This window comes from Haemaphysalis longicornis, unplaced genomic scaffold (assembly GCF_048455015.1).
Source record: "Haemaphysalis longicornis isolate Haplotype H1 unplaced genomic scaffold, Haemaphysalis longicornis Haplotype H1 scaffold_197, whole genome shotgun sequence".
Lineage (NCBI taxonomy): Eukaryota > Metazoa > Arthropoda > Arachnida > Ixodida > Ixodidae > Haemaphysalis > Haemaphysalis longicornis.
This window is the reverse complement of record NW_027526292.1, coordinates 371,752-385,675: the sequence shown is the minus strand read 5'-3', so window position 1 is coordinate 385,675 and position 13,924 is coordinate 371,752. Positions and strand designations below refer to the sequence as shown.

Here is a 13,924-nt window from a genome sequence, read left to right as displayed (position 1 = left end):
TAAATTTGCCATACTTATAGCGCCGCAGAAGTGAATTTGTCGGGGACCCACGTGCGTCTGTATTTCGTAGTTTTATCCCCATAACTCATTGTTTCACCGTGTAGCGAAGGTACACCTTCAGTACACAGTGAAACAATACTTAGACAAGGAAGAAGACAGGACGGAGTGCTCCGTGCTGTCTTGTTCCTTGTCCAAGAATTATTCGCGCTTTTCCCAACATCAAGGTGTACAAATGCTGACTCTGCGGGTGCAGATATTTTCAATCAACATGCCCGCATGTCAGCGCCGATCTCAGACTGCGTTGGCCGCGGCGCGGAGGCAGCGCCAAGAGCAGTGGGGCTCTCCGATTTACAGTGTTGGTGTGATGATGTCAGGGTTCGGTGTTAATGAACAACGAGACAATGCACACTTGACAAGCAAAGGACGAGAGGCAACACGGGCCCCAAAAGAAACTAGACACGTGTATGATAAGGCTCAACCAACTGAATACGCGGAGAATGCAGGAAAGGTAGCGACACTACACACACACTCTACAAAAAGGAAAGGTAAATGGAATGGTCCTGATGCTAAGAACAATAGTTCTAGCACCCACTAAATGTCACTATTAGGAACAAAAAGAACTAGCTCACAGTAGTTCTTCAGGTGCGTCGTACGGCGCATCCATTGTAGGAACGTAAACTTGCCCGACGGCTTCACGTTCTGGAGTGTCCAGTGGCCGTGGCGTAGCGTTCGGGTCTTTTTGGCGCCGCTGCCTTGCCTGGCAGGAACGGTAGATCCACCTTGGACTGTAGTGGCCCGATGACTTGGCGCGAGCCAAGGCTCCCCGGCGCAAGGCACGGGTACCTCGGTATGTGGGAGCAGCAGGTGGTCCGCCCTACGGCGTGGCGGCCCTCGCAGGAGGGAACGATGACCAGGCTACCCGGCGCAAAGCTCGAGTGCCTGGAGATGGACGGGCGTCCGGCCCTACGGCGTGGGCCCCGCTGTGCCGGCGGAGCTGGCGATGTCCCAGCACTCCTGCATGGTCGTCGCCCTCGGGTGAATGTCGCCTTTCTTGAGGGCACCCGAACTCCAGCCGGTCTTGCGCTCGTCATCCGACGTTTTCCTCTTCTTGCACGCACTTCTGGCACGCTGTGCCCTTCTGGCACATACCCGCGTGCGGGTGATTGACCTTGTTTTCCACTTGGTCGTCGTCAACTTTTAAATGCAGAGCATTTCAGTAACTCACGATGTCACCCGCGTTGGCGTCCGTAGTCCGCACGCTCACTGCGCATGCGCGTCGAGTCGAGGCGATAGCGAACACTCTCTCGCGAGGGGCATTGGATTGGATTCGAACACTCTCTCGCGAGGGGCATTGGATTGGATTGGATTGGATTGGATTGCATTGGATTGGATTGGATTGGCTTGGATTGGCTTGGCTTGACTTGGATTTGATTTGGATTGGATAGGATTAAAGTGGATTTTGTTGGATTGTGTTGGGTCATAGTCGCGGCACGTTGGGTCATAGCCGCGGCAGAGGCGCTGGGGCCGGCGCATGTGCAGTACTCTCTCTTCCGCGGCTTCCTCTCCTTCGGGCGCGCTGCGCATATAACCAGTGTGCCGTTCTCCGGCGAAGCAACATCCGCGCTTGGCTCAAACACCTAGAGTCCACGCCGCTTTACAAGTACGCCAACGTCGTCGACTGGGACCGGCTTACGCAGTCCCCTCAACGTATATAAGCGGCGGAGCGCGCGTTCGGAATTCAGTCAAGGGCGTCTTTGCTTGGCTTTCGCTTGACGTGACGCTTTGCTTGACTCGAGTAGATGCGACGCATTTACTCGAGTTCCCCCCGTGGGAAGATGCGGGTGGCTTTTTTTGGTATCATCACACTTGGGCTCTCCACGGACTGCCCGAGGAGCAGTTCGACATTTGTTTTTCACGTGCAGTTCTATGGAGTGAGGTATTCTTGGACCACGCGCTGAGTATCCGCGGTGAGTCCAAGGATGTAAATCGAAGAGGCCCACGGTCGCCTTGTCCTGATTGGTTGTCGAGGTACCGCGTTGCTAGCAACTGCTGAAGTCGGGCTACGCTTCCCTCCTCGTCTCCCTGCTTATCGTACCCTCTGCCTGTTTATTCATGGAGCGATGGCAGTTACATGTTCTAACACAACATGGCCTTGATATTACGAATGTAACTACCATCTAAATATGGCAATGTTGCACAATACGGCGAGCCGTTGTTAGTAGGCTACTACTTAAAACAATTTGGCGAAAATGCTGCATTGAAAGATTCAGTGTTTTCACGGTATTATCAGGAATGGTATTTCTCATGAATGCTTCATTTCGTACGCCGGGACAAACATGCTTCCGTCAGGTGAAAGATGTGATAACGCACCGACGGACAGGTGACTGGTTAAAATCCGAACACCGCGGTTCATCACTTCCGAATCAGCCTGCACATATCTAATGGTCTCCCGCACTCCGCTATTGGCCCCTGCCCCCCTGTCATGTTCCCTCAAGGATAACGGAGAGCGGACGGCTAGCGCGGCGCCATCGACATGCTAATTGCACCCGTCTCGCCCTGGTGCCTCTTGCGCCGCGGACACCACCACCTCCATTGCGTGGGTATCAAACTGCTGGCGCCGTACAACGGCATACGCAGTCGTATAGAAGGGGCTGATTTCATCGTTGTCTTACGCTTCCCAGTGGCAAACTGTAGCATCGTTGACTGCACGGGGTAGCTCCTTCGAGCACAGATTTGAGAAACCGAAGTCGTTGCGGCGATGTTTGTTGTCTCTCGTGTGACTCATTCTTAACGCGTACAACTCTGCGCAGGTTCAACGAGAGCAACATGGGCTCCATACGGCCGTACACCTACCTTCCTTTCGGAGCCGGGCCGAGGAACTGCGTCGGAATGCGCCTTGCTTTGCAGGCAGTCAAGCTGTGCCTGTTCCACTCAGTGCGGAGCGTCCGTTTTGTACGCACAGAAAAAACACAGGTATACATACTATAGTTGAGCTTTCGTATGCCTGTTTAGTTTAGTTACACCACGCCACAGCAGCGGTAAGACAAAATGAATGGTGGTTTATAACGACAAATTTGTCGTGGCTAGTTCCTACTAGTAGCTCATACTAGTAGCTAGTTCAGGCGCTAGCAGCGCCTGTCCGTGTCTTCTTTCTTGTGTGTTGAGTATTTCCGCCACTCAGTATGTTTGTAGTTCATACTAAGCCTACCTGGCTATTGATACTAAGCTAGTTCATGCTAAGCTGAAACATGCAAAACATGAAGACCAGATGCGCTGGGGTGGATGTTTTTGCGCAGAGATCTGACGCCACAATCAGTCAATGCAAATTCTCGGGGGTTCACGCAGAAAGGCCTCGAGTGAGTGGCACTGCAGGATTTTCAAGCGAACAAGGAATGCAGAGGCAAAACTTTTTCCCGGCGACGCCGGCGTGCCACAGCTGTGCTATCGTCGTCTACGTAGACGGTACAAAGAGGTCAGACCAACGGGAAAAAGATAACGACATCGTCTTTTCTTTAAACTAGATTTCAGAAAACTAAGGGAGTTTCCTTTTCGTGCAGAGGAAATGGAAGCAGAGAATGGGATAGATTTTTTTTCGAGCGAAGGAAGATCTAGTTTGTTGTTATATCTGTGGGCGTAGAGTATAAATATACATTATTTTTATCTCTATCTTTATCTTTACGTTATTTTATCTTTATTTTTATTTTAAGCTCGGTTATACCCACCGCAGGACGAAGGCCTCTCACAAATATCTGCAGCCACGTCTATCGAGTGCCTGAAGTCCGAAAGTGTGTTTGTGCAAGCATTGGGAGGTTTTTAGTAAATGTACTCAACCAGGGTTGCTAAATCCTTGTCTGGTGAGGAAATGCTGTTTGTGTCCAGGGAGCTTGAACCTCTTTAGTACAGCCTCCCGTGGTATCCGGCACCGTTATATACCAGACTTGGCAGCATTACAAACCTGGTACAACGCTCTACAGGCATAGCATGGAAGGCGCATACAGCGCGCAAGGAAGGTGGCAACGCGTCTTTCCGCGATTTCTTCTGCCCCGGCTTCCCGGGAAGATAAAGATAAAATATGCATTATCAGTTACCCTAAATTGACATCGATTTCTGCTACTATAACATGGGCATGAATAAACCTTTATAAATAGCAGGAAATTCACTGCAAGGCCAAAATTGGTCCGGGAACCCACTTAGGTTAAAGCGTGCTTGTGCCATTAAGGTACTCAACATACTTTTTTGTGCCCGCTTGTACCTTTGTACAGACTGTAAACGTACTTGACAAAAACACATGCTTTTTTTTAGTTTGACTGCTGAGCAAACGTTATGCCCCAACACATGCATTTTGTGCAGTACTGGGGGTAATAGTAAACAGCATGCACGTGTTGTCCAGGTGGGCTTAAGAGGGAGTGATGACTGAAGCCCTGTTATGCATCGACGCTGGAGCCTATTCCGCCAGGAAGCACGGATAACAGTGAATTCGCTCCTTACTTTAGATTAAGGCCAAACAGTGCAATGTATGCGTTTTGGTCAGTTCTTTGCAGTTAAAACCGCTCTCATGGTAAGAAAACATTGCGAGGCACGTCTTGAAGCGCAAGTAACAGATTCGGAAAAGGAATTAGCAGTGGCTTAGCTCGGCTATGCCACGATATACGTCGCGTGAGCTAAGGTTCAGCTGGGTATTCTTAGCTTTCCTTGTTGTCTAGGATTAGCTTGATTATCATGCTTCCTGTTGCTTCAATGAAACGCACACGGTATACGCATTATGTGACACATGTATATTTATCAGGCGTCACCAATCGCCCCAGGGCTAAGCTGGTTCCACAGGCGCACGCCGGTGTTGCTACGACGCACGAGCCATCGGTTCCGCACCCGGCCACCCTTCGCATGATCGTGAAGTGGACCGTGCCGCCACGTGCGGAACGGAGGTCGGCGAAGACGCTGGGCGCGGAGCAGAGAGCAATGTTCTGTGCGCCATGTGACGTCACTGTTCCTCGCGAATGCGGAGCACAGCTTTCCAGGAGCCTCGCGAAACTGCTCAACCTCGGTCAGTGTACCTCACGCTACAAAACGTTGAAGTGACAGCGCGGAAAGAAGACTGTTTCTGCCGGCTTGGGGCTTTCTTTTATCCTGAGGCGTAAACGTTCGCTCTTTATATAGTGCGTGACATGAATACTGCGTAAGTTTGCGTTCTTAATACCAAAACACGTTATAACGCGAATGCAACCAAAGACGACAGCACTAAGAAAATTTTTCGCAAGCTGTGCTTCACTACTGCTTTGACGGCTGTATGTCGAGAGCGTTTTTTGTTCATATTGACTTGTCTGGCACACTTGTGCCATCCAGTTGTATTGAGGGTAAGTCAAGTTGCACTATGAACATTTCTCACGGCATTCTTCTGATAACTTAATGCAGAATGAAGTGACAATGCCTGCTTAATACGTAGGCTGGCCTTAATAGATTTTTACATAAAGCAGTACAGGTGCCTTCAACAGAATTCCAAAAAAATCACAAAATAAAATGATGTCGTCTCCAGCTGCCGATAAAACACCAGAAGGTAATAGAGAGCATGAAGGGCGAAAATGAACCGTCCTACCGAAAGACCAACGCAATCAAGCAAGCAAGCAAGCCAGTAAGCAAGGGAAAAGCAAGTGGGCGGCGTCTTCAGGGCCCCTAGCATTCCTCCTGGATGTCTATAAGCTGACTACTGAGCTACCAGAATGGGGTCGATTGTGCGGATGTGAGATGGACCAGTACAAAAGAAACACTTGTATTATTATTCTTCCGTTAGAAAGGTAGACTAAAGGTTCAGTAAGTTCTAGAGCAACAGGTAAACGAAGTGAGGGCGTCTACATTGTCTTGGGCATCGCCGTGTCACTTGCAAAAGTACACAGGGTCATCGCAGTCTTTTTTTGGAGAGCCCGGCACAGACGAGGCGATGCCCACTCCTGGAGGGCCTAGATGTTCGGCGGGAGATGGGCTCTTCTCTCCGTTGCGAGCCCCGAGCACTCACACAGGCTGTGGTGCGTTGTGGGCCTCGTCAGTGAGTGACATGAGGAACGCGTCGCGATGGTGGGCTATGTGGGGTTCTCGGGTGGTTCGCCCAGTGGTCTTGAGCGGTGGGGAACCACCGCTCAAGGCCGTCTTCAGCCGCTCCTTACGCGCACGCAACACCATGGCTCATCTTGGCTGCCCCGTGCAGCAGCTCTATGGCGCCAGCTCCCATCTGACTACACTGGAACATTCCCGCCCGACGACGACGACCCCAGGACTATAATGAGGGCTGCCCAACGGACTGCGTAGTGCAGCACTGGAGTAGTCTGTGGTGGGACTGCGTAGTGCAGCACTGCTGTAGTCTGTGGTGAATAGCTATGAACATTGGGACCCAGGCTGGGCCCGCAGGGTTATTGGTATGGGCACACTGCCTTCTGCGGCCCTTGCAGGCTTGGGTCTCCCAGAATATATGTATGCTAATAAAGTATTATTATTATTATTAGGCACTCTGCGAGCACTTTGCGCTTACGCTCCCGCCACTTTTCGAGCACGTGCTCAGTAGAGCAGCCGCGGCTCTTACGTGCCTGGGTTTTGGCGTCCCTGGGATGTCCTCCTGGCAGTTCTATTGGCAAGTGGGGTGTTGCGCCGCGAAAATGGGCCTTGCTTTCTTCCTTGGAAGCGGCGCTGCGTCAACCGGGTCGATGCGATAGGTGGGAGCGGATACTTTTCCGACCCTCGCGCACGCGTTGGCGGCCTCGTTAACGAAGTCACCTGCGTGTCCCGGCACCCAGCCCAGCCGCACCGTATGTTTCTTGTGTGAAGCCTCTTCGCGATCGTTAGAATGAGGTGGCTTGCCGAGCCGCTTATTTCCTTGCTGCCTTTCTAAATGGGAAGGCTTATGTGACAGTTCATCTGCTCGACGATTTTCTCAGGAAAGGTTCGGTTATTTTCTATTCTACCTTGCAAAGCTTTTGCGCCTGGAAGAACTTCATTTCCTTTTAACAAGAAAGAAGTTTAATGATGTATCTGTAAATAATTTTGGGTATAACAAAATTAAACTTAGAGGCCTTCAATGGAAATATATTTAATTCTGAGAAAAATGAGCACACACAAGCGATTACAGCGTGACTTTGGGCTGGTGTGTCATTGAATGCTGTCTGCAAGTTAATGACGTGACTGGTATTACGAGCGGTATTAACAAGTCACATTCCTCTCTAAAACTGGCTCGTACTGGTTGACAAGGCACGCGTCGGCATATTCAAGTGCGAAAAAGGACAAAAGTGAATGGCGCAAGCAACTTCCTTTCTCAGCGAGCTTGGCCACCTGTTAACGGACTTCGAGATTGTTTCAGAAGTGAAAATAACGTTCACGCACAGAATACGTGCGTCCCAACCGCATGCCAGCCCAGATTTTGTTGCTCATCCGTTGCCCCATATAAAGTTATCGAGGCCGGCGCACACGCCATCCGGAGCGAACTATTATGCAACGCGAGCTCAGCGACCTACATCTGTTCCGGCGGTTCCTGGCAGTGTGGCATCAACTCTGTATGTATAAACGAACCGCTGTTGAGTTATGAGTACCTTCCGCTCGCGAAAGTTTCACGCAACTACTACGAAGGAGAAATTAATTTATGTTACTGCTTCGGTGGTGAAGGCGCTTTTTTATTATACTTGAAATTAAAATAAATGTTTGTAGTACGCGCCATTACTCAAATTATTAGTCAGAACTGCCTGCCGCATCTACCGCGTGCATGTGCAAGCAAACCTATTCAAAACAATGCCAGTGAGAACGTGACGTTATGCAAAGAAACGAGGTGTGCACAGACGGCCACTGGAGATTGTTTTTTCTATTTCTAATTGAGGACTTATACAAAAAAGTGCCGTCGTTTGCAGACACCAGGTGCTCAATTTACCTTCAGCCCGAAGCGCATTTCTGCGACGCTACGCCTGAACGACAAAATATCAATAATGTTACCTAAAACTATCAAGCGCTGCTGCCATTAACACCGTAGATAGCTAGAACTGCTCTATATTGTTTTCTTTGAACGAAATAAGTTGCTGGAAACTTCCGGTGTTGTGCCTAACGCCCCCCTCCACCCCCCTTTCGGTACTCCTTTCGAAATACAATTGTCTACTCTTACCTCATCAACAGGTTCCGTTGAAGATCGCCAAAGGGTTTGGTGTGTTGAGCGTTGAAGACATCACCATCGGGATACGCAAGCGGGAAGACCACTCGTCCTGAAATGTCTCCAGAAGAGGAACAATGTAACAATATTGTTTCCGTTAAAGGAATTAAAATGGTGTCATAAATTTCGACGAAAGGCTTGTAACATTTGGCTTAGTCGTATATGTTATAAATGCACTGAATATTTCTACAATGTCTCTGCTGATAACTGATTTCAGCACAGGTATCGGGAAAAGGGAGGCACCGAGTCCCGGCGTATTGCAGTGGCGGGTTCCTACACACGTCGTAAAATGTCTATCGCTATCATCCTGACCGACTCCCCGCCGCCGTATTACAGCCGTGTGTGATAACACGATCCCGCCGTATATACTCAGGGACCCTGCGCCTCATCACCGCGGCCAGGTGTTACTCCGCGCTGCGCAAAAAGTGCCTTATGCGAGTATTTTTAACCTGATACGAGCCGTCTGCATAATTTTTCGCACTAAATATGCTTATAAATTTCTGCAGCGATGACAAAAGAACTAAGCGTGGAAAAAGACCTAGAGGGTGTTGCGTGGCGGCACGAGCGCTGTACGAAAAGTGTGGGGTGGGGAATAGGGGGAGGGCAGTACGCTGTGCCTGCACGAGATGGGCGTCTGCGTGACGCTGGAAAAAAGAAAAATGGCTAGGATGAGGTAAATGCGCCGAATTTCTGGCGCTTTACGTTTGCATTTATTTATCTCGATCGTAGATGGGGCGACGACGTTTCTCGCTTCCGACGGCACGTTTCGACGAGCGGCGTGCGGCACCACCGCTCACCACCCGTTTCAATTTGGCGCCGCGGCGTCCTGGAAGCAGACGACGCGCCTCCGTTGCTATAGCGACGGGGCGCATGCGCAGAGAGCACTGGAAGTGCGATCAAGTGCGAAACATCCCCCTCGCGAGGGGCACGATCAAATGCAGAGCATTTCCGGGGGCGCACGATGTTAAGTAGTTTGCGTTACGTTAATGTTGTTGCACTTGTGGCAACTGCTGACGAGAGAGCGCTCGTCAGCAGTAATTTGAATGAGTCAACGATATAAGGCGCGTTGGTAGCGTCCCATTCTGTGTCGGCCTTGTGGCGCATTGGGTAGAGCACCATGTACATTGCGTTCCGCCCGCAGGGTCGAGGGATCGAAACCTGGCGCCGGATAGTATTTTCCTTTATATAGTGTAGGGGGAGGGGTGCGGACTACGGCTACGGACGTCAACGCGGGTGACATCGTGAGTTACTGAAATGCTGTGCATTTAAAATACGATGTTGAAATCTAAGGTTCGACGAAATCTCGTCTGGTCGGGTAAAAGATTCATAGTTGAAGAAAGTTGTGATGGCTGAATGCACTGTGCATCGAGCAGTTGAATGCTTACTGTGCATCAATATGAACTGGTGCATCAACGTTAGACACTGGATTGCACGCGCCGTAGCATTGCGTAAATCCGACTCAAACCAGAGGCGCTCCCAAACCGGCTGTGCGAACGAAAGCAAACGGGTTGTCAGCGAATCGTTTGGTGAACACACGGCCCGCTGCAGCAAAAGGAGCAGCGGACCGTGCCACGAGCGCGATATTCGCAAGTCCCGTCGATCTCACTCCGTGGTCGTTGCCTTACAGGCTTCTCCGCAAGTTACGCTGCGCGTCCCCCCCACACGTAAGCGCTGGCATCGATGCGCCAACTGTCGGCGCTCATTAGCGTCATGATGCACTACTTCGTTTCGCCTCTCCTAGCAGCATCTGAAAAGAGGGATATAACGCGCGTTTGTCGTCCTTTGTACGCGACTGTCCATAGCGCAGTCGGGAGCGCGTTTCGTACCTCCCGTTGCGGCGAAAGAGTTCGTGGTTCAAATCCCGGCGCAGCCGCGTCAGTCAAAGTTTCCTGGCGATGTCATTTACGTGACGGATATGACGTCAGTCAGATTTTGGTGGACCCCCGTATAAAACACTTTCATGTTAAGAGGTAAAAAAGACGTTTAGGCTACCATACAGAAGCCTTGTTCACTGAGCGGAAAGGCGCGAAGCTCGAAGCTCTTAAGAAGTGAGTCGAAGTACTCGTCCCAGGCATCTTGCATACGTAGGCGGGAGATTCCCTGCATTGTGGTTCAGGGTTTTTTCGGTAGTTTGAATCATCAGGGACTAAAAATACCGGGGTGACAGCCATTTCCTTTCTCTGGCGATAACTGACGCTTCGTTCCAGCCTATTTGGTGTGCCGTGGCTTCCACGTGTTCCGCAAGCGCATTCTACGCCATCTTCTTGTTTTTTACGGCAACCTTGTGTTCGCGCAATCTTCTTTCGAAGTCGCCGCTCTCGCCAATGTAAGAATAGTCGCAGTCTACGCTGGGAATTTCGTACACCCTGAATGAACCCTCAACCCTGAACCCTGAACCACAATGCAGGCAATCTCCCGCCTACGTATGCAAGATGCCTGGGGCGATTGCTTCGACGCACTTCTTAAAAGCTTCGAGCTTCGCGCCTTTCCGCTCAGTGAAGAAGGCTTCCGTACGGAAGCCGAAACGTCTTTTTTACCTTTTTAAATCAACCTTTGGCCGGTGGTCACCACTTGATGAAAAAGACGATGGTACGCATTAAGCGCAATCTTGTTTCAAAACGGGCGCGCTCTTTGATATCCGGGTCCGCCACTTCGGCGGAGCGATACACAACATCAGATATTGCCGTTCCTAACTTGTACCCGAGTATAGAGACAACACATGCTTGTCGTCCCGCTCTTTATTGAAGCGGCCATAGAGACGTAATACCGGTTTGTTTAATCGAGAAGCCGCTCTGTTCCGACATCAGTGAGTCAAATTTAATCACAAACTTCGAGTAAATAATCTAAATATACCAAGGAAAACTGATTAGGCAGCGGCGGCTCTTCAGCCACTTTCCGGCGATATCTGTATGACGTCACATAATCTTGTTGGTGCGACTGGGGGCCGCCTACATGAGCACCCTACAAAAAAAGTGACTCGGCGATTGTAGTGCGGCGTCTATAGGTAAGCTTGATAAGTCAAACCCGATTATAAGGAACCCGGGTACAGCGAATTATGCTATATACCGAACAAAACCAAATCCGTTAGGAAAATGCATGCTAAACCTATTCCTTATTACGAAGATATATCGAACTCGGCGCGCCTACAATTGCACCCGAAATGCATGGTATCTCGGAGCGGCGATTGAGATGTTGAGACTCGCATGGAGCGACGTGACGCACGACACCTTCCGTAACTGTTTCCGACGCGCGGTATTCACGACGGAGCCCATCCGGTCAGCCAATATTGCTTCGATAATGACGGACATGGACCTGAAGTGGTGCTAACGATGTTTCCGCCAAAAAGAAAGTGAAAACGAAAATCACCGCTCTTTTGCGATGTAGGCCGTTAAGGTGGAAAGTAGGTTTATGGCATGCAATAAATGGATTGTTTTGTGTAAGATAATGGCAAACTTTATGTGTTCGTTTCTCTATGTGAGATTGGCAGCTGGGGTGTGTGTATTGCGAACTCGTAACAAAAAAAAATTCCTTATAGACGGGTTCGGCTATCGAACTATTGGATATATCGAACTAATCGCGACACATATTAGAGTTCGCTATAACTGGGTTTGACTGTTATCACTTGAACACTAACGTCTACTTAGCACACGGTTAGCTGTGTTTTAGTGCTGTCCAATATTACGTCACTCCCGCTCATATTAACTCGCTGTTTGAAAGTTCTTCTATATTAACTGCATTTTTCCCGTTGAAGAAACGTCTTTCGGGGCTGTAATGGAGCTGAGTGAACTACCCGAGGCTATTTCTTTCAAACCGAACAAAGGTGCATTTTGTCTTTATGGCCCCGTTAAGCAAATAGCTCGTCTGCGTTCCGCCCAAGCAGCAGCTGCGCAACATCGCAATTGGAGCCCGCATGCGTTGCCGCCGGTGGCCGCACATCGTTCGCGCGGCCCAGTTTCGAGACTCGGGGTAGTAAACTCGTGAAGAGCGGAACACTGTCACCGAGGCAGTTTGGCGAGAGGAAATACCTTACACGCGGGTCCTTGAATTACAGCATGGGATTACACCAATTAGCGAACATCGTCACACCGAGAGAACTGAGCAGCGGGTAAGCCCGCTTGAAACAGGTTTTTTTTCTTTTAAAAATAACGGAAATTTTAAAACTCGTATTACCTATAGTGTGTAACACCTTAATTCTTACACCGGGGGTTGGGGCTACAAGAAAAGGCAAGCAGCCTTTGAAGCTTACTGCCTTAGATGCCTCGAGAAAGGGTGTAGAGAGGTATTAAGCCAGCAATTTACTCCGAATAGGGCCCCTTCACAAGGAAATCACTTGTGAGGTCTTTTAGATGCGAAGCGTCTCTTGCTCGGGATGCATGTCACTTGTCCGTGCCCCGTCCGCAGCGCCTCTCATGATGATTGTGGCAGGATGTCCCCAGGGATTGGCCAACCAAAGAATCCATCACGAGCTAGCTTCGCGTTCAACCACCGTCGTCATCCTCCCGTAGGGGAACCGCTGAAGAAGAAGAAGGATAAAAAGACAAAGCTGCGAAGAGGAGGGCGTGTACGTTGCTCTCAGCCGGTGCACCAACGTCAACAACCTTTACCTCACCAACGCTGACGGAGCCTACCGATTCTACCCCGGAGACGACAACATCGATAAGAACATGATGGATGAGTTTCGGCGCCTCGAGAACCACCGCCTACTCACCGTAACACAACAGTACTTGCGTGCCTTTGCCACTGGTGTGGACGCGGACGCGGAATTCCCTCTGGCGCAACTAAAAACCAGATCACTCAACATAAGGGCAACACAATAGAACCACACGAAACCCCCATGATGCTTCGCATCCTCATCAGGGTTCCCCACGGGAAGATGGTGTATTTTTTTAGGTTCTTTCTTTATGGTTGTTGTAACTTTTTCGTCACGTGAGAAATGATATTCCCGTAAGACGCGAAGAAATGTGTCTTTTCCCCCTGAACAATCTGTATTATCCGTGGCTGTTTAGAGGTGATAGCAAATCTTCTTTTTCGCGGACGCTCTCTCGGTGTTCCAATATTGTGAACCGTGTCCGGAACGTGGCCTTTTGACGTAACAAGGAACTGGCCCCACAGACGTCACCTCCTGTATTTTTCAATGCCGGACGCGTAGCCCGCTCCTCAATGGGCGTGAGGGGGATGGCTGTTTCGGCGACATACGGGTGCGGCCGCAAGAGTAACCGCGCTAAACCAACTGTCCTGAATTTGAGAGTGGCTTGTGCCTGGTTGCCAAGGCAACCGATGCGCCAGACGGAAAACGGGGGAGCTCTCACGAAAAACGGTGCTCCTGTTAAGCGAGACCCCATGGCGCGTTTCTGGCCGTGCAGCCGCGTCAGCAATGCCTCGCACGTGGCTGCCTCTGCCTCGTCTAGAAAACGACGTGCCGCAAGCTCTGATTTTCTAAGGCCTTGCTACTTGCGCCGACAGATTTCAAAGCGTTCAAATCAGCTGCCTGCAGGCCGCGTAGAGATGTTATTATCACCACCGCTGCGAATATTTAATGCCCGCTGTCATAAGCAGTACCAGTGGAGGTTTCTAGCGCCATTTTCAGCCATATTATACGCTGTTTGCCCACATGTGTAATTGTTTCGCGCCTGAAGTTTCATTTTGACGAGCGGCAAAACAAATAGCCGCGTATCTGCTCCTTCCGTTGCAAATGTCGCCGAAAGACGGTAGACGACTGGCGCCCCTGCCAAGTAAAGGCCTCCCTTG

The 13,924-nt window shown here is 50.2% G+C and overlaps 1 protein-coding gene across 1 annotated transcript in view; it reads left to right on the top strand.

Moving 5' to 3' along the window:
* The window catches only part of LOC144166899 (cytochrome P450 3A29-like), a 53,466-nt gene extending 45,169 nt beyond the window's left edge, over positions 1–8,297 (top strand). The window contains exons 10-11 of the mRNA XM_077696350.1: positions 2,811–2,973; positions 8,143–8,297. Coding sequence (XP_077552476.1) covers positions 2,811–2,973; positions 8,143–8,232 — 253 coding nt within the window. The 3' untranslated portion in view covers positions 8,233–8,297. The remainder of the gene's footprint in view (positions 1–2,810; positions 2,974–8,142) is intronic.
* Positions 8,298–13,924: the final 5,627 nt, after the last annotated feature.